The 25,449-nt window shown below is 64.4% G+C and overlaps 4 protein-coding genes across 10 annotated transcripts in view; 1 reads left to right on the top strand and 3 right to left on the bottom strand.

The window, feature by feature from the left end:
• Window positions 1-94: 94 nt before the first annotated feature.
• Window positions 95-3,129, top strand: GIPC3 (GIPC PDZ domain containing family member 3). The gene is made up of 6 exons (XM_042795080.1): window positions 95-572; window positions 1,011-1,196; window positions 1,527-1,707; window positions 2,173-2,285; window positions 2,542-2,623; window positions 2,701-3,129. The coding sequence occupies exons 1-6, from the start codon at window positions 315-317 to the stop codon at window positions 2,850-2,852; spliced, it is 972 nt and encodes a 323-aa protein (XP_042651014.1). The 5' UTR covers window positions 95-314; the 3' UTR covers window positions 2,853-3,129.
• Window positions 3,130-3,133: 4 nt separating this feature from the next.
• Window positions 3,134-10,461, bottom strand: TBXA2R (thromboxane A2 receptor). 4 transcript variants are annotated; one of them, XM_042795076.1, is made up of 4 exons: window positions 9,766-9,846; window positions 8,315-8,499; window positions 4,119-5,029; window positions 3,134-3,660 (listed from the first exon to the last, which is right to left on the bottom strand). In XM_042795076.1, the coding sequence occupies exons 3-4, from the start codon at window positions 4,938-4,940 to the stop codon at window positions 3,391-3,393; spliced, it is 1,092 nt and encodes a 363-aa protein (XP_042651010.1). In that variant the 5' UTR covers window positions 4,941-5,029; window positions 8,315-8,499; window positions 9,766-9,846; the 3' UTR covers window positions 3,134-3,390. The 4 variants fall into 4 exon arrangements, with proteins under 4 accessions (XP_042651010.1, XP_032863084.2, XP_032863083.2 ...); XM_033007193.2 differs by lacking the exons at window positions 8,315-8,499; window positions 9,766-9,846 and adding an exon at window positions 10,350-10,461; XM_033007192.2 differs by lacking the exons at window positions 8,315-8,499; window positions 9,766-9,846 and adding an exon at window positions 10,241-10,461.
• Window positions 10,462-13,578: 3,117 nt separating this feature from the next.
• On the bottom strand, window positions 13,579-18,918 carry CACTIN (cactin, spliceosome C complex subunit). Its single transcript, XM_032991297.2, has 10 exons — window positions 18,703-18,918; window positions 17,794-18,283; window positions 17,146-17,241; window positions 16,517-16,662; window positions 16,271-16,433; window positions 16,022-16,139; window positions 15,584-15,776; window positions 15,135-15,257; window positions 14,742-15,010; window positions 13,579-14,253 (listed from the first exon to the last, which is right to left on the bottom strand). The coding sequence occupies exons 1-10, from the start codon at window positions 18,870-18,872 to the stop codon at window positions 13,763-13,765; spliced, it is 2,259 nt and encodes a 752-aa protein (XP_032847188.2). The 5' UTR covers window positions 18,873-18,918; the 3' UTR covers window positions 13,579-13,762.
• Window positions 18,919-19,115: 197 nt separating this feature from the next.
• Window positions 19,116-25,449, bottom strand: part of PIP5K1C (phosphatidylinositol-4-phosphate 5-kinase type 1 gamma) — a 49,973-nt gene continuing 43,639 nt past the window's right edge. For 2 of the 4 annotated variants that reach the window (XM_032991301.2, XM_032991299.2), the window contains 2 exons: window positions 23,834-23,917; window positions 19,116-23,426 (listed from right to left, as the gene is read on the bottom strand). In XM_032991301.2, the coding sequence (XP_032847192.2) occupies window positions 23,424-23,426; window positions 23,834-23,917 (87 nt within the window). In that variant the 3' untranslated portion in view covers window positions 19,116-23,423. The remainder of the gene's footprint in view (window positions 23,427-23,833; window positions 23,918-25,449) is intronic. The other 2 variants (XM_032991302.2, XM_032991300.2) reach the window with 1 other exon arrangement.

The raw sequence follows: 25,449 nt of genomic DNA on the forward strand, positions 1-25,449 counted from the left end.
CTCATCCTCAGAGGCAGCTTTGGAGCTGCTCCCAGCCCTCCTCCCAGGGGTTTGGGGCGTGCAGCAAGGGTGACAGCCCTGAGCTCATCCCTGCGGCCCCAAGCCCTGGCTGGGGAGGGTGCAAGGGAGCCGGCTCTGTCGCAGCTGCTCTCCCACCTCCTCCAGCCTGGCTGGGGCCCTTCCTACGTGGCAGAGCTCACCCGATCCCAGGCGGGTTACCTGCGCTGCTGGATCGGGTTCCCAGGCCCGGGGATCACCTTACGGCCGAGCCGGGAGCCAGCACCCATCTATAATTCAGCAGTGGTGGCAGCGGGATGCGGCGGGCGGGCAGGCGCGGCAGGCAGGCCCAGGAGGGCAGCCCTATGGAGAACGGCATGGGGCAGGAGCCGGGGACCCCTGAGCCGCCCGCTGCCGAGGGCACCCCGGCCCCCCGGCCCCCCCGTGCCCGCCCCAGGCTGGTGTTTCACGCGCAGCTGGCCCACGGTAGCCCCACGGGGCGCATCGAGGGCTTCACCAACGTCAAGGAGCTCTACGCCAAAATTGCTGAGGTCTTCGGCATCTCGCCCACCGAGGTGAGGGGGCTGTGGCTGCCAGGGGGAGGGGAGGGGGCTTTGCACCCAAAATGTGGGTGGGGGGGAACGCCAACCCCATGGCACAGTCTGTGGCCAGCCCTCCGGCAGGCTTCCAGCTGCTTGCAAATGCAGCCCCTAAAATGACCCGGGAAAGCATTTTAATCCCTGGGCAGTGGTAGGGTGGCTCTGTGCCTCAGTTTCCCCCCCGGCCCAGGGGCAGGGGGTCGGGCCTGCCTGTTCCATGGCTGATGCCAGCTGCTGCGCAGCCCGGAGCGGCGGGGAGGGCTCAGAGGGCCGGGGAGGGCTGGGTGTCCCCAGCCCCCTCTGCTCCAGCAGTGCCCAGCTCTGCCCTTGGCTGGCTCCTGCCCGGGCACCCCTGGTGCCCCCGCACGTGGCCGGGGGGTCCCTGGCCCTTGATGACGGGGTCCTCCGGGGCAGATCCTCTTCTGCACGCTCAACACGCACAAAGTAGACATGCAGAAGCTGCTGGGGGGACAGATTGGCCTGGAGGACTTCATCTTCGCCCACGTCCGAGGCGAGACGAAGGAGGTGGAGGTGACCAAGACAGAGGACGCGCTCGGCCTCACCATCACAGACAACGGGGCTGGCTACGCTTTCATCAAGGTGACACCACCACCCCCCCCGTGGGGCTGGGCTGGGGCTGGGGCAGCCGTGGGGGCTGGGGCCCCGTGGGGTCACATCCCCTGATGGCAACCTACCCCTGGGACTGTGCTCCTTTACTCCCCCCCCCCCCCCCGCCTCATCAGTCTTCCCCTGAATCCACCCTGGTCCTGGGGGTCTCCCCCACTGTGGTGCAGTTTGGGGGGGCACCCCCCCCCCCCCCCCGGGACATGGGACCGTGGAGGTGCGTCTGTGCGGGGCGGGGTGGGGGCTACATCTGTCTGCCCTTCCTGGGGTGCCACCTGGTCGTGTGCCCCCTCCCGTGGTCCCCAGAGAATCAAGGAGGGGAGCATCATCAACCGCATCCAGACGGTGTGCGTGGGCGACAGCATCGAGGCCATCAACGACCAGACCATCGTGGGCTGCCGGCACTACGAGGTGGCTCGGATGCTGCGGGAGCTGCCGCGGGCTCAGCCCTTCACCCTCCGCCTCGTGCAGCCCAAAAAGGCCTTTGGTGAGGGGGGGGAGGGGGGGGGGCTCTTGCCCTGGGACTGGGGAGACTCCTGGGAGGAGCACGGGAAGGTCGATCCCCCGTGGCCCCTCCTGCCCTGCAGCCCCCTCCCCAGGGCCTGGGTGCCCCCCCGGGGTCCGCCACCCATCCTGTGTGTACCCTGCGGCCCCGAGGCAGGGGGTGTCCCTGTGGGCATCCCCCTTGAGGGGGGGGGGGGGATCCCAATACCTGCTTGTGCCCCCCGTGGGTATCCCCACTCCTCTGTGTGCACTATCCTGAGCGCCCTGTAACCGTGCCCATCCCCACCCTGCACCCGTGGGTGTCCTTTGTGCCCATGAGCATCCCCTGCAGTTCACCCCCCCACCCCACCCGTCCCGGTGTGGCTGGGACATGCGTGGGCTGGGTGATGGCTGGGGCAGGCAGTGCCAGACCCTGCCTGTGCCCTCACCCCCCCGCCCCGGGGTGCAGACATGATCGGGCAGAGGACGCGGAGCAGCAAGTCCCCGGTCGAGGGCAGAGTGACCAGCGGCAAGGAAACCCTGCGGCTGCGGACACAGGGCCCGGCCACGCTGGAGGAGGGGGTAAGGTGCACCCAGAGACAGCCCCCCACACCCCACACCCCCCCCCCCCCGAGCCCATGGACGCTCACACCGTGCCTGGGGTGGGGATGAGCACCCCCATGCCCCTGCGTAAACCCTGCACCTCTATCAGGCGCATTGCTGGGTACCCACACATGCAGCACCCCCGGGCATGGCTCTGTGGGAGTTGGGGGGGGGGGGGGGGTCCCTGGGGGTCCCTCACTCCCTGGCACCCACCTCCTGGGCCCCTTGCCCCCAGCCCAGCCCCTTTGAGGAAGAAGCCGCTCGCCGGGTGGACGATCTGCTGGAGAGCTACATGGGCATCCGCGACAGCGAGCTGGGTGAGCGGGCGGGGGGGGCAGGGGGTGCCCACCCCAGACCCCTTCCCCCCGCTGACCCTGCCTCTCCTCCTGCCCAGCCTCGACGATGGTGGAGGCGGCGAAGGAGAGCCCTGGCGTGGCCCAGCTTGCCCGCGGCTTGGACACGGTGCTGGGAGAGTTCGCCTTCCCCCCGGAGTTCGTGGCCGAGGTGTGGGCAGCCGTCTGCCACCCCAAAGGGGGGCAGGAGTAGCTGGGGGGGGGTGGGTGGTGTGACAGCACCCCTCACCCATGTCCCCTCACCTCACCCCTCCCCATGTCCCCACCCCACCTGGGGCTGGCGGTGCCGGTGGAGGGTCCCCATCCTGCACCCTCCTGAGCCGCACTCAGGTGTGTCCCCGGGCTTTGGGGGGGAGGGGGAGGGTGGCAGGGCACCCAGTGCCCCCCCCTCCCCCGAGGACCCCTCTCACCCACCCCCGAAATGCGGCGGGAAGGGGCCACGGCTCATTAAAGCAGAGGCTGAAGGACAAGGGCTGTTGTTCGTGCCAGCAATGGGGCTGGGCGTCCCCCGCCATCCCCCCAGGTGTTCACCCCCGGCGGGCACGGAGAGCTGCACAAGCTGTTTTATTGGGGGGGGGGGTGGGGGGGTGGGTTGCTCGGATGGGGACAGGGGAGCCCCTAGGAGCAAGTGATGGGGACAGTTAATTAACCACGGGGCGGGGTGGGACGGGGAGTGTGTGGGATGGGGGGATGGCCTGTCCCCCCACCTTGGTGCCCGTCCCTGGGGGCCGCTACTGCAGGACGGAGTCGGAGGTGAGCTTGCGGCGCAGGGAGGGGTTGAGGACGGGGTAGAGGGAGAGGATGGAGGGCCGGGGGCGCAGGCTGGGGTAGATGCGCTGCAGCACGGCCCGGCGGAAGAGGATGTAGACCCAGGGGTCCAGGATCTGGTTCCAGGTGACCATGCGGATGTAGATGAGCAGCATCTTCTGCGTCTCTGTGGGCAGCGTCTGGATCCGGCCGTTGGCTGGGAGCTGCTGCAGGACGGTCTGGACGATGAAGATCTGGGAGGGGGGCGAAGGGACAAGGTGTCAGTGTGTGTGTGTGTGGGGGGTCCATGCAGAGGCCCTGAGCTGCCCAGGGGTGGGGGGGGATGATGGGGGTCCAGGCTGGGTGTTGAGCCGGCTGAAGAGGGGTCCCAGGCTGGTTTGGGGCAGCCACTACCTGGGAGCACTCACTCTGCCTGCGAGCGGTGCTGAGCCCCAGAGCCCAAGGTCCAGGGTGCAGAGCGGGGGCGGGGGCACACCAAGACCCAGGGGCCTCACCAGGACAGACCCCTCCCCACCCGGGGCCTCCCCAGCAGGGACACGGTGCGGGGAACACCGAGACCTGGGGCCTCACCAGGAGGAGCATGGGGGGGGGGGACCCCAAGACCCATGAGGGACACCGGGGCTGAGGGGAACACTGAGACCCGGGGGCCTCACCAGGAGCGGGGGGCACGCGCCAAGAGCCAGGTCCTCACCAGGAGGGGCATCCAGCAGATGGTGGCGATGATCATGATGCCCACGAGCTGCACCATCATCTCCACCTCGCTGTCCCGGCGCCGCTGCACCGACTCCCGGTCGTGGTAGACGCGGCAGAGCGTCACCACGCTGACTGTGTTGAAGATGAAGGAGAGCAGGACGGAGAAGATACCCAGCAGGGCGAAGAGCAGGCAGAAGATGACATCCCCGGTGTCGGGCAGGAGGGTGAGGAAGCACCAGGAGCCAGGGTACTGCAGCGTGTACCGCCCCAGCCCCAGCACCGGCAGCAGCCCCAGCAGGCAGGAGAAGCCCCACACCATCCCCACGATGGACCAGGCGCGGCGCTTGGAGATGCTGGTTGAGCGGGAGAAGGGGTGGTTGATGCCAAAGAACCTCTCGCCGGCCATGGTGGCCCCCAGCAGCAGCGGGCACTGCCCGAAGAAGACCATGGAGAAGCCGAGGAAGTTGCAGAGGTGGCAGCTGGGGTCCACCTTGGCCCAGGTGAACTTGATGAAGTGGTAAGGGATGATGACCGAGGCCGTCACCAGCAGCCCCGTGAAGTCCGTGACCACCAGCCCGCAGAGGAAGACGAGGAAGGAGGAGCGTGCCTGGCTGGAGAGCTTGCGAGAGGAGCTGAGCAGGACGCAGAGGGCGAAGAGGTTGGAGCAGAGGCCGATGAGGCCAAAGGCGGTGGAGAACCAGGGCGAGGTGATGCTGTTCTGCACACTGCTGCGACCATCGCTGGCGTTGAACACCCCGAAGCACACGTCTGACCGGCCGGCTGCGCTGCCATTGGGGGGGTCCATCTCTCCCCACCCCATCCCCCTCTTTCTGGCAGCTTCAGGCCCCCTCCAGACTCAGCTCCATGGCCCGTGCCCCCCGCCGGTGCCGGCACCGATCCTGCTGTGCCCTGCAGGGACAAGGAGGGGGGTTTAGGGCCAAGCCCACCCATCGCCCTCCCTGAGCCCGCAAATGTGGGACCCCTCCATGGGCTGTGGAGGGGGGACACGGTGCCAGGACCACCGCCTGTGCCTGGGTGGCACCGCTCCAGGTGCAGCAGCAGCAGCAGCGCGTGGGGAGGGCCCCAGCCCCACAGCTGGATGGGATTAACCGTCCCCGGCCGCGAGCCACGTGGGGCTGTTGCCACGAGGCTGTAATCTGGCACGGTGGGTGTCTGAGGAAGCGTGGCACTGGTAGTTTGGCTCTGACAGCACTGGCTCCCTCCTATCCCAGGGGGGACATGGCCAGACACCCCGAGGGACATCTGCCCCCGCTGTTTGGGGGGGGGGGGGGGGGGGGGTGGCTCTGAAGGATGGGGCAAGCTGCACCAGGGCCTGAGCCTGACAACCCCCACCCCCATTATTCCTGCACCTTCCCATCCACACCCCCAGCTCAACGGGGGGCGGCCTTGCTCCTGCAGTGTGGTGGGGAAACTGAGGCACAGGATGGGACAGCCCCCCCCCCCCCCCCCGGCGCCAGCGCTGCGGCCAACCCGCAGCAGCATGACACGCAGCCAGCTGGCACGTGCGACATCCCTGTTCCCCAACACCCCCCCCCCCCCAGCCCTCCCGCAGCCCCACTGCAGCTCGAGTCAAGGGTTTGTGACCGGGATGTTGGGCCGGTGGCTGTGGCAGGGTGCACGAGGACGGCTGCGGTCACGGGCAGCCCGGTCAGCGCCGCGCTGGCTCGCTGGGCAGTGACCGGGAGCCGGGGAGTGTCCGGCATCCAGGAAGCCCCAGGGCTGCTGCCTCCACCACTAATTAGTCCAGGCGGCAAACAGGGTGATGCGGGACGGGGCAGAGGCATGGCAACACTGGGACCAGATTCCCGCCCCCCAGGGACCAGACCCCTCCTCGTCTCCTGGGGCCCGTTTCCCCTGGCTTTGGATGTCCTTGCTGCCCCATCTGCCCTGTCCCCACACACTGGCTGACACTCTCCCTGGCCCGGTGGTCCCCGTGGGATGCCCAGATGTATCCCAACCCGCTGTGGGGGTCCCAGAACCCCTGTGCAAGGTGCCACTGCCACCTGCCCCCTGTCCCCAAGTCAAACCTCAAGCCAGCCCTGACTGGCACCAGCCCCAGCACCCGGTCCTGCACCCGGCCCTGTTCTGCATCCCCGTGTGGCGGCCGAGCCCTGTGCCCTGTCTCGCAGCCTGGCACCCCACACTTACCACCCCCTTCCCGGCCCCCAGCGTGAGGGCAGCCACGGGGCTGGGCGCTGCCGTGCACACCCAAGGCACGCGCGGATCCCGCAGCCTGGCCCGGGGCTGGGCTGGGGCCAGGCATTGCAACATCCTCCTCCTGGGGGGGCCACAGCCAGGCAGGCTGCAGGGCTGAGGGTGCTGGCACCCATCTGCCGTGGCAGCACCCCTGCCCTTGCCCCCGTCACTGGCTGCTCTGCCAGCCCGGTGCCCACTGGGGAGCGGGGAAGGGGCCAGGGGGGTGGGGGGGGCACATCCCCGTCCTGTCCTGGTGCAGGCGGCTGGCAGAGCGAGGTGGTGATTCACTGCCGCAGCGCGAGGACAGCCCCAGCTTTTTCCATGAGACAAGAGCAAAAACTTGCTGCTATTTGTTTTCTTCAGTCCCTGAGGGACGGCAGCGGCGGCCCCAGAGGCGTCAGTCCCCTTGAGACACGCGGTCAGGCCTTGGTGTGATGGTTCCAGGTCCCCTAGAAACCACCAGCCTTTCCCGTGTCCCCCGGGGCTCCTGTCCCTGGGAAGCAGCAGATTCCGCCCCCACCCCACGGTGATGCCACGTGGGTGCCAAGGCTCAGACGTCCCACTCCGTCTGTCCCTTGCCATGTGCCTGCTCACGTTCTCGGGGCGCTGTCCCCAAGCGTGTGTGTTCGTCCCCTGTCCCAGCGTGTTCCCTGCCCTTGCTCTGGTGTGGCTGGGGATCAGGAGCCCATGGGCTGATGCCCCCATCACCCGGGGACTCACAGCCGTGGGATGCTCTTGGCAGGATCTGACCCCTCTCCCCACAGTGTCCGGGTGGGGAATCTCCCCGCAGGGGCAAGGGGAGGAGGCACGGGCATGGCCGGGCAAGGATGTACCAGCCCCGGCAGCCCCACGCTGCACACCCCAAACCCCACCATCACCCACGGTCCCTCCCTGTCCTCCCCTCCCCTCCTGCCCCGGCACAATCAGGACCCCAACCCTCACCCGCCGCCGGCTGCCAGCAGGACTGGGGACACTGGGGGCTCTGCCCCAGGACTGGCCACAGTGCTGGGGCAGGCTCAGGGGCTGAGCAGCCGGGTGCTGCCCTGCGCAGCGCTGCCTCAGCCTGGGACCACGCAGCACTTAGAGGGAATCAAATATTAAAGAGGGGCCACTTAGTGCCAGCACAGCTGGGAGCGAGGCGAACCCCGCCTGTGCCAGAGCAAAGCAGAGGCACTTATGGGAAGGGGTTCATGTGGGGGCCAGGGGCTCCTCACTCACCATCTCCCCCCCCCATCGTGGGTGGCCACTGCAGGAGGATGCGTGGGGGGACAGCAGGTCCTGCAGAGGAGAAACCCCGAGCCCAGTGCCTTCCCCCATTGACCCCCACGCCTGGGTTTGGGGTTCCTGATCAGGCAAACCCCTCTCCCAGGGAGATTCCCCCAGGTTTGGCAGTGAGTAAAGGCAAAGGGTGCTGGGGCAAAATCCTGGCGGAGAGGAGCCGTCTCTGAAATGGGCTGCTGGAGGCAGAGAGGCGCTGGCAGCAGCGGCGGGGGCCCGTGAGGGAGCTAATGGGGTTCCTGGCGCTGCGCAAGTCTGTGGGTCGGCGTTACGCCGCAGAGGCACCGCAGGCTGCCCTGCCTCCGCCGGGCGCCGCTTCCTGCCCTGGCCACATCCGAGGTTAGCGAGGGAAAGGCAAGAGGCTAATGGGGGGAGCATGGGAGGCTGCTCCTTATCAGCGCAGCTCCTGTCCCGGCCCGTTGCTTCCCCGAGCTTCCTCAGGCCAGGCTGGGCGTGGGGCTGGCAGGATCAGGCTGGATGGGGCTGGGGAGGGCGGTTTGCTGGGCAGCAGGGCACCACACGCCTGCAACAGGACCCCAAAGCAGGCAGCAGCGACTCTCCTCACACCCCACAGGTCCCCCCGGCCTGGGCTCTGCCACCCGGGACGGGGTGCTCTGCCGCAGGGTGTTTGCATTTGTCCCTCGTGTCCAGTCCCTTCTCCCTGCCTGATGCACCTCTCCAGGGACAGCTCCATCCCACCTTGTCCTGGAAGGACGAGGGCTTTCTCTGCAGTGTCACTTCTGCCTCTCCTGCCTGATGTCCGTTGTGCGGGTGGTCCCACGGGATGCTGCCGGGCACAGCCGTCCCTGCCGGGGATGGACGTGGTCCCACTGCCATCTGCCCCCCCCCCCGGCTGGGGCAGCAGGTCAGCTCAAGGTCATCAGCTGTGATGGGAAAGGCAACAGCCACGCCATGGGGACAGGGACCTGGCGGGGCTCCAGCATCCCTCCCTGGATCCACAAACATCAAAGGGACCTGCTGCCGGGCCGGGGGGGTGGGGGGGGGGGGGCTGGGCTGGCCTGGAGCGAGGACATCCCTGGGACACCCAGGACAAGGGACCTTCATGGGAAGCGCTGACGCACCTGCCGGGGATGGTGGCTGCCCTCGCCTGTCCCTGCTGTGGCCCATGGCAGATGTCCCCAACCCGCTCACCCTCTGGGCTGGCTGGGGGACAATCAGCACCGTTCCTGTCCCACCTCGTCCCAACCTGTCCCCAGGGCCTCTGGGGCCTGGTCGGGGGTGGTGGCTGGGGGGGGGATCGCCCTGGGCACCCTTGGAGGCAAGAACCCGAAGCGGGGGCAGCAGCCAGGGCCCCCCCCGCGCCTCGGCTGCCCCCGGCCACAGCATCGCGGCACCTCGAGGGTTTCCAAGCTGCTGCTGGGCCGCTCAAAACAGCCCCTTCCCCGGCCCTTCCCCGGCCCTTCCCCGGCCCTTCCCCGGCCCTTTCCCGGTCTTTTCCCGGCCCTTCCCAGCGGCTCCGGGGAGCCGGCGGCAAACTTCGCCGGGCGGGCAGCGGGCGGGGGCTGCGCCGGGAAATCCCCGCGGAGGGGCAAGATCCGCCCCGGGCGAGGGGGGAGCACGGAAAGCAAATCCCGGCGGCGAGGAGGGGGAGCCTGGGACGTGCCAGCCCCGAACACCCGACACCCAGTCCCGGGGGCCGGCAGCCGCGGGGGGGTGCGGAGCGGGAGCACCACGTCCCCGTCCGCCCCGCACCGGGGGGGGGGGGTCACTGCTGCTTCTCCCCCCCCCACCCCCCCGAAACGCACCAGCGCTTCGCGGTTCTGTGCAAACCGGGCGGCTGAGCCAGCCCTTATCGCCGCGGCCCAGCCCTGCCGCCCCGCGCTCTGTCCGTCCGTCCCGGCCCCGCGCTCTGTCCGTCCGGCCCGGCCCTGCAGTTTGTCCGTCCGCCCGTCCCAGCCCCGCGCTCTGTCCGTCCATCCCAGCCCCTCCATCCGCCCACCTCAGTCTTTCTCTCCGTCCACCCCAGCGCCGCGGTTTGTCTGTCCGTCCATACATCCCCCTCCGTCCGTCCGTCCGTCCATCCCTCCCTCCCCGCCCTGTGGACTCTTTGTCCTCCTCAGCGCCCCCCCCGGCCCCTCCATCAGCGCCTCCCTCCCCCCAACCCCCTCCCCCGCCGACCCGGGCCCTACCTCGCTGCCAGCGGGACCCCACCCGGCGCGGCTCAGCCCGGCCCGGCTCGGCTCGGCTCAGCTCAGCCCGGCTCGGCTCAGCCCGGCCCGGCTCAGCTCAGCTCAGCTCAGCTCAGCCCGGCCCGGCTCAGCCCGGCCCCGCGGGAGGGCGCGGGGGAAGGGCCGGGCTCTCAGCACCCCCCGGCCCCGCCCCGCGCCCCCCGGAACAGGGTCCGGCTGCGGCCCCGCGCCCATCCCCTCCCTCGCTGGGGACGGGGCTCCCCGGTGGGGTGCGCGCCCCGACACCCCCCCCCCCCCCCAGGGCCCACCCTTCCCGCCTGGGTCCGTCCGCACCGGGCTGCGCCCCCAAACCCCCGGCAGCATCCCCCGGCGCTGAGCTCCCCGTGCCGGTACCCAGAGCCCCGCCGGCCCCGGGGCGGCCTCGAAGGCGCCAGCGCCCACGGGTGGGACGAGGGGCCGCGGCCCCCGGGCTCACCTGTCCCCGCTGGGCTCCGAGAACGGGCTGGCGGAGACACCCCGACCCCGCGCTGTCCCGGCTATCTTTAGCGGGGCCGGGCTCTTATCCGGGTTACTCATTTGTTTACCCGAGCCGGATTCCTGCGTCTGGAGGGGGGGGGGGGGGGGGTCAGTCCTGTCGTGCCGCCGCCGCCGTCCCAGTGGGACCCGCGTGGGCACGGCTCTGTCGGGCTGGCACCACAGCGGAACCTCCTCCTCCAGCCTGGGAGGGGGATGTCCCCCCCCCGCCCCCGCAGCGGGCCCTGAGGAAGGAGAGTGGGGGGTGAGTGGGTGCCCCCCAGCAGCGTCCCCCGGGGTCCCCCACAGCCCTGGGGATGCGGCTGGGTGCAGCGCGGGGGTTTTCACACGTGGGGGTTTTCCCAGCCCAACTGCTCTGAGCACGGTGGGTCACGGCGCTGCCCGAAGCCCCGGGCAGCCAGGCTGGCTGGGGTGGCACGGCCCCACGCACCGTCCTGCTGAGGTGTGAGGAGGGGACATGAGGGGCACTGCTGCTCTTTGTGCTCTGCTGGGGGGGCCAGAGCCCATCCCTGGCACCGGCGGCTCCACCCGCCTCCGAAGCACTGGGAGTGTTTGCACCCACAGGTGACGGGGGGGGCACCCAGCGCACCCAGCATCCCTCCCAGGCGGGCGAGGCTGGGGCGTGCAGATGGCCGGGTGATGCTCGGAGTCCTGAGCAGGAGCTTTTCCTACCACCACCTTGGCCCTGCCGGGCTGCAGACCCCGTCCCTTGCTCCCTCAGTGCAGAGCAAAGACTGTCCCGTCAGACGCCCAGGAGGAAGGTGACAGCTGGAGCTGAAACGCGGCGGGGCCTGGCCGGGGGGGTGTGCCGGGAGCAGGGCTGGCCCCACCGCGAGCAGAACAGCTCAGCAGCCGGCTGCCATGCCCGGGGGCTGCTCGGGTGTGCCGACCCTCCCGCCGTCCTGGCACAGGCTGCAGCTGCACTCACAGAGGATGGGGGCACGGCGGGGGCTGAAGGCAGCTCCACATCAACCCGGCACCCCCCAGTATGAACCCAGCACCCCCCCAGCACCCCCCGGTATGAACCCAGCACCCCCCAGTATGAACCCGGCACCCCCCCGGTATGAACCCAGCACCCCCCAGCACCCCCCGGTATGAACCCAGCACCCCCCGATATGAATCCAGCACCCCCGGTATGAACCCAGCACCACCCCCGGTATGAACCCGGCACCCCCCAGTATGAACCCAGCACCCCCCGGTATGAACCCAGCACCCCCCAGCACCCCCCGGTATGAACCCGGCACCCCCTGGTATGAACCCAGCACCCCCCAGCACCCCCCGGTATGAACCCAGCACCCCCCGGTATGAACCCAGCACCCCCCAGCACCCCCCGGTATGAACCCAGCACCCCCCGGTATGAACCTGGCCGAGCCGCTGCCGCTGTCTGCGGGAGCGGAGAAGAGCTGGGCCACTCAAACCCAGCCCAGGGCTGCACCGTGGCAAACCACAAGGCCGAGGAACGTAACTGGCTCCCCCCGAGACACAGGGGAGATGTGAAGAGCACCAAGAGCAGCCAAGGCTGGGGAAACCCCCCTCTGGGCTCCAGCTGGATCCAGCCCCTGGGCCGGCAGCGGCGGGTGCCTGGGTGCAGCGGCAGGTTCAGGCTCCCCCGCCCGGTGAGCGGCTCTGTCCGGGGCCCAAAGCCAGGGCTGCGGGGAAAGGGCCGCGCCTGGGAGGGGACAGGACCCTGCCCGGGCTGGGGACACAGCGGGGCGTTTCTGGGGAGTCCTCCCACTTGTGTATGTGCCCAGGAGGGAGAGGGTCTTTGGGCAGGGGGCTCTGCCAAGCAGTTAAGCAGGGAGGTGATTCAACCACTGGGTTTGAGGTTTGTTTTGGTTTTGTTTTTTTTTTTTTTTAACCCGTTTCCTCCCAAACCATGCCTGGCGGGGCCTTCACAGGCTTCCTGTGCTGCGCCCAAGCCCCGAAACCCCCCTGCGCCGAGCAGCTGCTCAACAGCTTTAAATAACCCGCAGGAAGGGGATGCCGGGGGCCGTGTCCTGCCAGCCGCTGGCCCGGGGGTGTCCGGCAGGACGGGGAGGGGGGCACCCACTGCGGGGCCAGGATGGTCAGGGTCTCCTCCCTCCCCCACACACGTGGGTGGCTGTGGCAGCCGTGGGAGCCTCCCGAGCACGAGCTCCCACGGTGTTTGCGGGGCTGGATCCGGCCAGCGGTGCTGAGGACAGAGGGAGGGGGCAACTCTCCCGAGTTATGGGGAACCGATTGCCATGGGGCAGCCCCCAAGGCCGGGGAGCCCCCATACAGCCGGGCTGGGCGACCTGGGCAGCCCCCGCCAAGCCCCTCCGCTGCGCGGCTGTACCCGGGGACAGGATGCAGCAGGGCCCGCAGGGAGGAAACAACCTTGCTGCAATAGTTCAGGGCCAGGACAGAGGTTTCCCAGGGGCTGCGCCACCGGGCATTACTCACGCACCGACATCCTCTCCTGCCCTGCTCCAGCCCAGAGCGGCGGCAGCCCGACAGCTCAGGATCTGGTGGGGCCACGTGGGGCGATGCCAGCGTGGGGCCGTGCCCCACGGCCATCACCCAAGGGGACGGATGCCAGTCCGTCAGCCCTGAAACACCCCCCAAGGGGCCCGAAAGCCGCTAAGCATTGCTCGAGGCCCTTTTGGGGACCCCCACCTCAGCAATACGGGTCCGGGGAACATGGCTGTCCCTGGCCCAGGGCAGCAAGTGTCACTCAGGCACTTCGTGGGAGGGACTGCAGGACATGGAAACCGGATTTTCCCCTGTAAGGAGTTATCCCATCTCGCACCCCTCTCCTCCTCCTGAGGCAGACGCCCTGCAGCCATTGAACCCTTTCAGCCTGCGGCCAGGGTTGAGGGAGGTGATGATGCTCCCAGGCCGAGGAAGCCAGATCCCAGGGGAAAACGTGCCAGAAATGGGGCCGGTCAGGAGGGGAGTGGGCCCAGGAAGGTCTGTGGCAGCAGGAGCAGCGGGGCAAGGCTGTGCTGGTGGAGCAAAGGGCACTGAGGCTCCAGCTGGGGAGCGTCTGGGCTGGACAGCTCTGGCACCAGCGATGGGAACATGTGGTGCTGGGAAGGGGCTGGCGTGGGCAAGGGGAGCACACAGGACTGACAGCATGGGGGGGGATGAGGTGACAGACCCCAGAGGCATGGGGCTGAGGACGCCCGGCCGAGCACCACCCCACCCAGCCCCCAGAGGAGCTCCCAGTGCTGGCCCAGCGAGGTACTGGCTGGTGACGACATGCAGGAGCCGCATGGTACTGAGCAGCTTGGGGTGCCCATGCCCAGGATCCCACTGTTTAAACAACCCCTATTTATTTGTACCAAAGTCTCAGGGTCCGTCAGGATAAAAGCAAGGACAGGGAAAATCCTCAGGAATAGGCCCCACGCTGGGCCAGGTCTTGGGGACGTCCATGGGGCAGTGCCTGGGACAGGGGCCGAGCCCCCCCCAGCCCACCTCACGCCCGGGGTTGAGCAGCCCCTCATCTGCGGTAACGGTAACGCTTGAAGTGGAACCAGAGCTGGAAGATCCCGTTGGCGAACTGGCAGCGGAAGCCGTGGCGGTGGGAATACTCCCACTCACGGTTGACGATCTTGAAGGCGATGTCCTCGTAGGGCGGCCCGGCGTGGAAGCGCAGGATGGCAAAGTCCTTGTTGTCCTGGCAGGCCTCCAGGAAGTACTCGGGCGTGGAGCGCTTGTCGATGAGGTCGGGGTAGAAGATGTTGAACTTGTAGCCCTGCACAATCTTGGGGGGTGGGTTGTCGAAGTCGTAGTGGGTCTGGTTGTACTTGTTCCACTCGAAGCCCGTGTGCACCCGGTTGAAGAAGCGGGGCTTGCGGGGCCGGTACTTGTCCGCCCAGAGATAGGCCTTGCCCGTGAGGGGCATTTCCACGCTGAACTGCGCCTCGTCCGCGCCCATGCCCTCCTTGGCCTTACGGAAGAAGATGTCGTCGGCGCTCTCGGTGGCGTCACCTGCAGGGAGGAGAGGTGCTGGCGTCCAGCCCTGCAGCGCCAGCCAGGCCCGGGGCTGTGGGGCCTCTGCCCCCGAGCACGCTGAGGGGAGGGGAGCAGCGCATGGCGGGCGGGGGATGCGGAGCTGGACACAGAGATGTGCATGCTGCCCTGCAGACCCTGGTGGGCAGCGGGCCGAGCCGTTCTGGAAAACTCATCCAAAACACTCTTCCCACTTGTCCGTGGCCCAAACAGCCGGCTGGTGTGGCTGGAAGTGGGGAAGGACCCAGCGATCCGAGCTCCGTCTCCCTGCTCTCCCCTGGGCCACAGCGTCCTTCGCTGCCTGGGGGCATCCCTGCCCCAGCCCAGCTCTGGCTGCCTGCTCCGGATCCAGCTCTTGCTCCCCCTTCCTCCCTCCAGCCCCGCGCTGCAAAGCACACGCACAGCCTCCGTGCCAGGAGGCAAGCCGCGAGGCCGGCGGGCGCAGGGCCGGCCCGGGGGGCTCCTACCTGTCACCTGGAGCTGCTGACGCAGAAGCAGCAGCCGATGCGTATCCTCCTCGGCCTCCAGCACATGGGCATCGAAGGGCAGCTCGTTGGTGCCCAGCAGCCGGGGGCTGTACTTCCCCGCATCGTAGTCATCCAGGCTTTGCTGGATCAGGTCCTCCTCCATCAGCACGGCTTCTCCCTCTGCCTCTCCTTTGGCCTCTGTGTCTTGCTCGGCCTCCGGCTCCAAGGACGGCCCTGGCTGCACCACGATGCTTTCCTCTGGATCCAGCCTGCAAGGAAGAGAGAAGAGAGAACTGGGACGGGGCTGGTGCCCTCGTTCTCTGCTCAGCTGAGGCCTGTCTGTGGAAGGATGGGGGAACAAGGCTGCCTTCTCTCCCCCGGGTGGCTGCGTACCTGTCGCTGGGGGAGGCCGGCTCCCGCTTGATGATGGGGAAGAGCGGTTCGCTCTCCACACCCTGTTCCTGCTTCAGTTTGTACAGCTTCTGGCGCAGCACATCCTGGTGCCGCTCCCGCAGTCTGCCAAGAGAAGACGAGCTGTCAGGTCTCACCCAGCAGAAGCACCTCATGCCCACACTGCCCAGAGCTGTGACACCCACCACGCCACGTAGAAATCTGCTGGATTCTGTATGGTTTTGGACTGAATAACCCTCCAGTTCAGTTCCCTCTTGGATACCTCACTGTAAACATCACTGCTGGAGACAGGACCGAGTGTCCAGCCCTCCTCCCCTCTTGGGGAAAGGTAGAAAACCCCTCCACCCCTGACTTTGGGTTTGTGCCTCCCCAACTCTGCTCACAGCGGGGTCTGAGCTACCTCTTTCCACAGGCCTGGTCCCTGCTCTCACCTGGCCCGAGCCATGTAAGCCTTCAGCTGCTGCAGCAGGCTCTCCCAGTACCCAATGTCAAGGTTGGGTCCTCCTGCCCGGATCTTGCTCTCAATGCCCTGGTACAGCACTTGCAGCTGGTTGTACGTCTTCCCCTTGAACACAGACTGCACGTCTGAGCTGACAGAGGCGTTGACGCCGTCCCGACGCTCCCCTGAACAGACAGACAAGGGCGGCCAGTCAGTCTCCAAGCACTCGGCCTGCCTTCACCCAGGCCCTCCCGGGCTGCACCCGGCAGTGAAAGGCTAGCAGGGGATGGCTGCCAGATCCACAGCCTCCGTCCAGCAGATCCCAGAGAACCCCTCTGAGCCTGAGCATGTGTGTCAGATCCTACAGCCCGCTTTGCTCACTCCTCACGCTCCCCTTGACACCCACACCAGCCTCTGCCCTCCTGCTTACCTGGTCCCCCTTTCCCAGAGGCCTCCAGTTTGCGGAGCTTGGCTATCTCATCCTCTGTGATGATGGTCATGTCCCTCCAGAAGTCCACGTTCTTCCCTTGCTCCAGCTCCATGTAAACCTGCAGGCAGGAGACAAGCAGGACATCAGGCACCTGCTCTGCACCACGGGCAGGGAAGCAGAGCTGAGGGGGGGAAGCCACAGGCTGCTGCCCCTCACCCAGCCCTGGCACAGAGACAGCAGAGCTAGCACCTGGATGTCCTCCACCAGATCCTCCATGTCGGAGACAGTCAGGCCGTTCAGGAAGGTGTAGGGCTCGTGCATCTCCACAGCCAGGTCGTCATCCTCCGCGCTGATGTACTTGGCCAGAAGGTCAATAGGTTTCGCCCTCCCGTCCCGAATCCGGATCTTTGACCTGGGTGAGAGCAGAGGGACAGTGAGCAGTGCCTGCCAGCCCCTGCTCCCGGCAGGCCCGTCCCTGTGAACTCGCACCCCTACCGCAGCTTGGCCTGCTGCAGGTGGAAGTTGTCCTCCTGCTCCTCCCAGGTTTTGAAGTGCTCTGCCTCCTTCTCCCGCTGCAGCATCTCCAGCTCCTGCTCACGCATTGCCTTCTCCCGCTCCCGCTCCAGGCGCAGCTGCTTCACCTGCCCGGGGTGGAGGGAGACGTGAGGCTGCTGCAGATGGGGCACCTAGGCAGGACACCCGTTCGAGGACAGAGCTGTATCCCTGCTCCCTGAGCTGCCTCGGCTCCTGCAATCAGCCCAAGACTCGAGGGGAGCCAGGAGCCATGTGGAAGAAGAGCCTGTGTGCGCCACTGGGGCTGGGCTGCTTGCTGCTCGCTGCCAGCCCTTTGGAGGACAGGGAACACAGGCGCAACTGAATGTCTCGGTGCCCTGACCTGCCACTTATCCTCCTCAGCACCTCCCGAGCTGGACTCAATGCCAAGACAAGAGCCTTTTCCACCTGGAATAGCAGAAGTCAGTATAACGTGGCCCCCAGATCCTACAGCCTATGGGCATCCCCAGTGAGAAGAACAAAGGGACTCCTAGGTGAGAGACTGGGAGAACTGGGCTGTCCACAGGGTCGGACAGGTCTGACAGTGGGAGGGAGGGGACCTCTGACCCCACCTTCTGCAGCTCCAAGCGGTTGTCCTCCTGGATTCGCTTGTTCCTCTCCTTCAGGTCCTTCTCATCCAGGTGGCTGATCCCTTTCTTTTCCAGTGCCTGAAATAGAGGCCAAGGGAAACCATGAAACCCAGTGACCTCTACAGCCCCTCACCAGCCAGCATATACCACCACATCCACCTGCTGCTCCAGAGAGTTCTGATCCTGTCCAAGGTCCCCAAATCACTCAAATCCTACTCCTGAAGCACCTCAGCAAAACCCAGGCTTAGCCCAGGGATGCCACCTGTCCTGGCGAGCACTAACACACCAGCAGACACTGCCCAGCACTCAGCTTGTAGCTTCCAGCAGGTCTGGGTCCCTCTCCTGCACCCTGACCTACCTCCTCATCCCACACCCCTGGCTACAGACCTTGGTCTTCAGGAGAAAGGGGGCAAATCCCCACTGAGCTCTTCAGAAACACCCAGCTCCTGCCCCAGATGAGCACTTTGCTTTCACGTGGCTTCTTTTAGTATTACAGAGGCTCCCACCTCAAGCAAAGGTCCCCCCGCCGTGCCCCACTGCTCCTCTGGCCTGTTCCGTGGCCGCTACAGGGGCACAATCTCCTTCGACCAGCCTCCTGCAACATGCGGGCGTGGAGGAGAGAGGGCTCACCTTGCTCCAGATGAAGGTGCCCAACAGGTTGTTGTCCCCAAAGGGATTGTCAGTGTTGGTGTAACCCATGTACTCCTCTCCCCACCCCATCTTCTCCCGCTTCTTCCTCTCCTTGGCCTCCTTCTTGGCCAGCCGGCGAGCCCGTTTCTCCTCAGGAGTCTCCAAGGCTTTCATGAGCGCAGCCTGCTTCTTCTTCTCCTCCTTCAGCCTCAAGCGCTCCTGGAGGCTCAGCTGCTGTCCCGTCTCCTCCCTGCCTCGGGAGCGCGGCAAGGAGGCAGAGCTGACAGAGGACACGGAGGACTTGGAGCCATCTCTCTTCCTCCGCCGCTCTCTGCTCCGGGCTCTCCTCTTGTCTCGCTCGCGCTCCGAGCTCGAGTCGGAGGAGCGACCCCGAGACCTTGAGCGGCGTTTCTTCTGGCTTTTATGGTGCTGGTCCCTGCTTTTGCTCTTCTTCTTCTTCCATTTCTGTCTGTCATCGCCAGAGTCGGAGCTGGAGGGGGGGAAGTTGTGTTTCAGCTGGGAGGTGGCTCCTGGCTGCGTGTTGGGCAACGGCCACTCGGGAGCGGAGAACGCAGCTCCCTGCGAGACCCGGGCCGAGCCGCAGCCCGAGCCACCGGCTGAGCTCAAACGCGCTTTTCCGGCGGTGCCTGCTCTCCGGTACCACCCCCGTGTCCCCAGCGAACCCCCAAACGGAGCTTTGGGTCACGGACAACACTTTTCAAAGCACGCATCGGCCCGGGCCCCGGCCCCGGCCCGCAACCGCCCCGCCGGCATCTTCACCCCAGCCGGGCACCGGGGGCGGGGGGAGCCGCCTGGTTTGGCCACACCGGGGCCGGTCGCCCCCCTCCCCCCCGGCACACCGAGGCCCGGCTTCCCGCTCCCCTAAGACCAGGCCCGGTCCCTGCTCACGCCGAGCTCGGCTCCCGCCGCCGCCGCTCTCCGCTCTGGCTGCGCCGCCGCCGACGCTTCTCCCGGCTGCTGGAGCGCTCCCGGTCCCTCTCCCTCTCCCTCTCCCGGTCCCTCTCCCGGTCCCGGTCCCGGTCCCGCCGCCGGGCCGGGCTGCGCGACCCCGCGCCCATGGGCACCGGCTGCGGCTCCGCCTCGGGGTCCTCGGCAGCGCCGGGGCCGCCCGCCGCGTTCGCCTGCCCGCCCGCCCTCCCCGCGACCGGCGGCGCCGGGGCAGCCCCGCGGCGAGGCCCCGGCGGGAGGCGGTGCCGCTAGGCCCTCCCCCCCCCCGTCCCTTTTTAGTCCCGTTTTACCCCCAAAAAGGGCGGTCGGGCCCGGCCGCGAGCGCAGGAGAGAGGAGGCAGAGCCGGCTGGAGTGAGCACAGCACAGACTACAGTATGCTTTATCACAGAGCCGAGGACAGATAGCATCCATTTACAGTTCTCTGGAAAAAAAAGGTCTCCCCGAAGAGGGAGGGGGAAAGAAAAAAAACCTCAAACCAAGAAAGATAAAAAAAGCGCTCATGACTTAACCCCCCCCCCCCCAAAAAAAAATAAGAGAAACATGACAACACCCACGGGTTGGCATCACCCCCGCCCCCCCCCCTACTTACATACATTCGTTACACGGTGCACGCACAGAGCGGACACGGAAAATGAGTGGGAATATGAACATCCAATAGAACAAACCCGGGTCTAATGTAGACATCAACAGAAAGAAAAATCAGACACCATCCGGTACGCCTGAGGCACGGCCTCTGCCTTGTCCCTCTGGGAAGGGGCCGGAGCGAGGTGGGGGCCGGGCCGCGCGCGGGGAGCCCCGCGACCACCCCACGGGACGGAGCCGCTGTGCCCACGCCGGCCCCGGCTTCGCTAGAAAACTCCCCGAAGCACGATTTCGGCACGTGTGGCCGGGCCGCTGGCGGCAGAGGTGACGGCAGCCAAGAGCCGGATGCTTGGTTCGCCCCGCGCCCCCGCTCTGCATCAGCCTGCCAAGGGGCTGAGCTGGTACCCGAGCCTGACGGCAGGCACAGGGAGAGATTCTGGTTTTCTCTTGCCAAACCCATCCCGGGCAGGCAGCAGCCACCTGCAGTTTGGCAAAAGCCTGAGCCGAAAGCTCACCAGCAGCCTCGGCACCAGGCACTGTTCAGGGCACGTCCCGCAGAGCCGAGAGTCCCAGCTGGGATGATGGGGACGGAGAGTGGTGGCAAACAGAGCTACGCGGGACCCCGCTGTCTCACAGGGCTGCTCTGCTCCAATCTCAAAGTAAAAAAAAAAAAAACGTGGTGCCTCCTTTTAATGATGGAGAGAGCAGAGGGGTTACAGCAGGGACAGCACCTGCCAGCAAGCTGCTAGGTCACTACAGAAAGCCCTGACAGAGAAAGTACAGGCAACTTCTGTTCCCAATGAGCTGGAAGGAGAGCTAGAGGGACATTCAGACCAAGGATGGGTGTCGGTTCTCTTCCCCCAAAAAGGGCCAATGCTTCTTCCTGTGGGCAAGACCTAGTCCTGCCCTCCTCTGCCCCTGTGCGTCCTGCAAAGGCAGCACTGACAGCGCCTGGGAAACGCTCCAGCGCTCCCCACCGCTCTCGTGCTGCAGCACGGTGCAGAGGCGGACGAAGAGCGAGCTTTAAACTCCGAGGTCCTTTGAGCCTCTGTGGCAAGTGGAAGCTGAGCAGTTCTCCAGCACCGAGCGAACTGGACAGCAGGTGACACGCAGCAGGAGCATGCACAAGCCTGGAAAAGGGCAGTTTCTGTTTCAGATCAACATCTCCCCAAAGGAAGGTTCCTCCTGTCCCCTCACAGGGACAAAGTTGCTCTAAGCCCTTTGTGTGTCCTCTCACAGGACCAACCCTCCGTGTCCAGACCTGCTTGCTCCAAAAGGTTCAGTGTTACAGAACTGCACAAGGATTGTCTCAAAAAGCCCAAAAGCTTGAGGAAAGATGATGCTTGGAATGAACATGCTGCAAAAGGTCTGGGTTTTCCCACATCTCTTGGGACCAAGCACAAATCCAGCTTGCAGTGTTCATTCACTGAGATACTCCACGAAGGCAAGGCTCAGATGTTTCCTGCACAGAGCTTAAGCGGCCTTAGAGACCCCTGAAACGAGGGGAAGGAATGAAGTCTCCATCAGTGATGCCTAAACCATCTTAAACAAGATGACTGATTCCAGTTGGCTGGAAAATCCCAACAGGAAAACCCACCAGCCCATGAACAAGGTGGTACCAGCACAGGTAGCCTGAGCCTAACCTCCCACGTTCCTCCCCAGGGCTACACTCCTCCAGCGCAGCACCCAAGAGCAACATCTGAAGATGCAGAAGGGACGTGGCTCCCTCTGGCCTCTCTATGCATGGTATCATGCTTCTGGAGGAAAAAAAAAAAAAGAAAAAAAAAGTGAAAGTGAATTTTTAGCATTTTGAAGCCTCTTGCTTTCAGCCCAGAGGCAGGTTAGTCTGTAGGTATTGCACTCCTCCCGTCTCCCCTCCGCCAACTACTGAGCCCCCTACGGCATTGCCAACAGCCCCCAGAGCCCGGGTGGGACTGGCCCGAGGAGCTGGGGGTGGCGCAGAGCCCCTTCCCAGCCCACTGCAGGGGCTGTCCTGGAGCAATGCTCACTAGCTGGGTGAAGGAGCTGTCAAGTAGTAACTGAAAGGGGAGAATTTCTTGAAAGACTTTTGATAGATTATTTGGTAAATACATGAATATATCTAATGGCAGCAGCTTGCAAGATCCTCAGCCTACGCTCTTGAGAGAAGCACACCTTACAGCCTTCAGCATCTGTAGGCAAGGCAAGGTGGAAGTCTGGGCCCCATACTTCGAGGCAAGAAAATGTCAATTCATGAAGATTCTCACCAAGTTCAGCACCTAGCAGAGTGGAAGAGCTTCCCACCAGCCCAGTTACCTTCTGGGACCAGAATTAACCCATCCCGAGTGCTGCTGTGAAGACAGACCGGGGAGACTGAGCCCCAAGAGTCCTGCTTCCCTGCTCCTCCTACAAGGAATTCCAAGGACAGTCTGAAGATTGCAATGAGAATGAAGAGATTATGACCCTCTTTCTCAAGTGAGGCTTGTAAAGAACATGAATAAGACCTGGCTCCCTCTTATCTAAAGGATTTCCTTTCTTCTCTCTGGGAGATAAGGGTGGGATTGCTAGAGTTCAAGACAGTGCTATGGTGTATATCCTGCTGACAGATGGATGAGCCTCCTCCGAACACCACCCAGTGACACCAAATCACCTCACCTAAAGCCGGCAGCCCTCGAAAAGCAAACTATCTCAGATAGCCAAAGCAGCCATTTCCAACAGCAGATGTTACCACCGGCAACACCCCCATCACGGAGCTTTTTGTCCAACAGAGTCCATGAACACAACACCGCCTGGCACGAGCAGGTGGCAGAGCCAGGCTTCTGTGTCTGCCTCCAGAGTGTGTGTACGTGCGTGTGCCTCCCCGCCTGCCCCGAGGCACACGTGGACCCAGTGTTCGTGACCCCCCAGTACGGGACAGTCGGATACACCCACGAGCATGCGAGGTGCTGAGGGGCTGCAGGGGGATGCGGTGTCCTGACAAGCCCCACCTGGGGCCGGCGGACCAGGGAACTCGCACTCCAGCGCGGCTGGTCCCTGGAGGTGCGCAGTTCTCATCTGTCCATGCCTGTGTGTCTGGAGCGGGCGGCGGTGCAGCAGCCGGCAGGACGAAGCGTGGACTCCAAGCACAGAGGGATGGGGTGACGCAGCGGTGCAGCACGCGGTGAAGGCAGAACCCCTCGCCACGTCCGGAGGAGAGCCACGGTGGCCACGTCACTGTCGCCAGGAATCGTTCGCTTCCCCCGCACAGTGTTACACATCAAGAGAAGTCACTAGCGATTTCTGCATCCAAGGAAATTGGCATGGCTACTTTGGACTACGGTAACATGGGAGCAATTCTACTCAATGGCCTTTAATACATTGCATTTACATAGCACCTTTCATCCCAGGGTTTAAGTGCTTTAACGGAAGTGGGTACTATACACCCATTAGCACAGGGGAAACCGAGGCACAGAGTGGTTAAGTGACTTGCTTTAGGTCACTCAGCAAAACCGTGGCAGAGTCTGGACAGCCTTAAACCTCCTGACTCCATCAGTTGGTTAGACCACGCTGCTGCCCCAAATGAAGCCACTCCGGTCCCTGCCCTCCCCAGCAACGTGCTCCTACCAATTCTCCAGTGAGGTCTCACACTCCTTTCTGATGCACAAATATATGACAACAAAAAAAAAAAAAAAAAGTGCAGTAAACTAAATGTTTAAAAAAGCACATTTGTGCTGTCTCTGTGCAAAGATAAAAGAAATAAATACATGATTAAAAAATTAAAAAGGTTCACAGTATCACACATGGATAGGTAGCTACGATAGTGCACGTCTGGAAAACACTGTGTTACTACCCAGGATTCTTTACACCCAGCTGGGTGTCTCCGTTGGGAGCTGCGGGTGAGTGGGTGGTTTCTTTGCTGCCCACATCTGGGATAAGTAGAAATACACGGTTATAGTTTTGCTCCATTCTGAAATGCAGTGCCCGGGATCCTGCAGTGCAGCAATACTGGTGTCAGCAAGCTCTTCCCCATCCCACTGGAACGGCTGCATCAACGAAAAGGAAACACATCGACCTGCAGAGGGAATCGCTGCTCTCTGGGGCTTCTGTGTCTGCATAGAGATTACTGCAAGAGGCAGAGAACAGAGAGTCATCACCCCAGCATCCACCCCGCATCCAGTTAGGTCTGAGCCCAGCCAACTCCCCAGAATCAAAACAAGCAAGAAGAGAGAAGGCTGTTTCGCATCCTCCAGTAACAACACCACGACTGGAGAACTTCAGCTCCCAGAAGTTTCACGGCACCAAACAATTTGGAACAAGCCACAACCCTTGCTGAGCAGAATGGGTCTCTGCCAGTGCAGGAGATCTCACCTGCTGCCACAGAGCTGATCCGAGATGCAGCAGGGCTCTGCCGCAGCCATGCAAGAGCCCCATGCTGCACAGAGGCTCCCTCTGCAAGCTGACCTTGCAGAGGGAGCACAAGCTCCGACCTCGACCCACCAGGCACCCGGCACACGTTTCTTGTTCACTTACTGTATCGCTCTCCTCATCGGAGACAGAGTGGAGCTGAGCGCTATAGTGGAGCGGGGAGTAAACCCAACTCCTCTCGTCTGTCGGCTGCCAGAGTGGCCAGAGACGGCGGGGAGAATGCAAGGAGAGCAGCAGCAGAGCAGGGAGCAAAGGAGAGAAGAGGAGAAAATAAAAGGAGAAAATAAAAAGAGTAGGAAACAATACAGTAAGAACAGCTGTCCACCTGGAGGGAGAGAACTGAGCTCGCTGCCAGCTCTCAGCAGAGGAGCCTTCCTCTTCCTCAGTACACAACTGCTCCCTACCAGCTGGGACATGGGACAGCCCACCAGCAGCTGACCTTGGACCCTGCTCCAGCTGCAGCAGGGATGGCACCACCTCTCCTCTTGCAGGAACAGATTTTCAGAGCTTTTGAGATGCCAGGGAAACCTCAGCTCCCCGCCATAGCATCACACCAGCTCCAGAGAAAAGGAGGTACGTGCGAAGTGACTTACCTAAGGGCAGTGACAGAACTCCCTGCTCCTGCTACCCACTCCCAGCTCTCAGCTTCCCGCTTCCTGAGCCCCGTGCATGCTACAGGCTGGCATCCCTGCTGTCCAGGAGGGCTTTTACAGTGAACCCTGGTCTGGTTTGCTGTGCCTTCCACCCCTTCCCTGCAGGCCAAGCGAGGCAGCAGATGGGTGGGGTAGACCATGGTGGATGGTGGCCACAGAGACAAACAGTTATCACTGAGAGTCTTGGAGACAGCAGGGTGATGGGAACAAGTACGACAAAGGAGGCAAAACACAACTGGATCTTGGAAAGAATGAGGGGGAAGGGGACGTGTGTCGAGGGAGCCCGTTATCACAGCAGTGGGCATCAGTGTGACAAAACACGCTTCTGAATCTACAGGCAGATTCAAGGGCTGGTCTCTGCTTCCAGTGTTCCCAGGGGGGACCCACTTCCTCTGCAAACAGGCTCTTTTGGCTCCAGAGGTGCTTCCAGGGAGAGGAAACTGCCCCCTTTGTCTCAGTCTGGGGTTTGGCAAAGGAGGAGAAATGGAACTGGCTACTTAGAAGAAGCCTGGGGGGGGGTTCCCAGCCTGGGAACCAAGTGTAACAGTCTATGATGTACAAGAAACTACAAGAAGCCAGAGGAGCTTTGAAGCACTGGGCTCCGCATGCTGAACCCCATCAATAACTGCAGCTACATTAGCAGACACCGCTGGGAGGAAGGAGGGAAGAGAAACCCTTGCCTGGAGCTTCTTACAGGGCTCTGCTAGACATGCAGGAAAGCTCAGCACTGCGTAAAGCCTGCCCCACATCCTGTTTTTCATCCATCCTGACTGAACCACATGCTCCAGCCTGCCTCTTTCAGAGCCTTTTAGGATCTCAGATGCATGCAGGGAGCTGTAAACCCAGCGGGGAGATAAAGCAGCATCTGGAACTTGGTATTAACCCTCCTGGTGCTGGTGCAGCCAAAGACAGCCGAAGGAGCAGGAGGAGCTGCTGGGAGCTGTTGCCCGTTTGCCCACGTAGGTGCAGCACCTCCCTCGTGCCATCAGCCAAGGCCACAAGCACATTACTGCCCGTGCTTCCCCACGCACCCTGCCTGGTGCCCTCTCCACTGCTCGCCTGCCTGGT

The sequence above is a fragment of the Tyto alba genome, unplaced genomic scaffold, assembly GCF_018691265.1.
Source record: "Tyto alba isolate M040663 unplaced genomic scaffold, T.alba_DEE_v4.0 Super-Scaffold_20000042, whole genome shotgun sequence".
NCBI classification, from domain to species: Eukaryota; Metazoa; Chordata; class Aves; order Strigiformes; family Tytonidae; genus Tyto; species Tyto alba.

What these genes read in the sequence shown, in the direction of transcription:
- TBXA2R (XM_033007193.2), bottom strand. Translation starts at nt 4,940, where the DNA reads ATGGGGTGGGGAGAGATGGACCCCCCCAATGGCAGCGCAGCCGGCCGG. An exon ending in TCTGCTGGATGCCCCTCCTG is followed by an intron (nt 3,661 to 4,118) that starts GTGAGGACCTGG and finishes CCCCCCTCCCAG; the next exon opens with ATCTTCATCGTCCAGACCGT.
- CACTIN (XM_032991297.2), bottom strand. Translation starts at nt 18,872, where the DNA reads ATGGGCGCGGGGTCGCGCAGCCCGGCCCGGCGGCGGGACCGGGACCGG. An exon ending in CCGGCCTCCCCCAGCGACAG is followed by an intron (nt 15,011 to 15,134) that starts GTACGCAGCCAC and finishes TCTTCCTTGCAG; the next exon opens with GCTGGATCCAGAGGAAAGCA. An exon ending in TCAGCAGCTCCAGGTGACAG is followed by an intron (nt 14,254 to 14,741) that starts GTAGGAGCCCCC and finishes TCCTCCCTGCAG; the next exon opens with GTGACGCCACCGAGAGCGCC.
- GIPC3 (XM_042795080.1), top strand. Translation starts at nt 315, where the DNA reads ATGCGGCGGGCGGGCAGGCGCGGCAGGCAGGCCCAGGAGGGCAGCCCT. An exon ending in GCAGCCCAAAAAGGCCTTTG is followed by an intron (nt 1,708 to 2,172) that starts GTGAGGGGGGGG and finishes CCCGGGGTGCAG; the next exon opens with ACATGATCGGGCAGAGGACG. An exon ending in CATCCGCGACAGCGAGCTGG is followed by an intron (nt 2,624 to 2,700) that starts GTGAGCGGGCGG and finishes CCTCCTGCCCAG; the next exon opens with CCTCGACGATGGTGGAGGCG.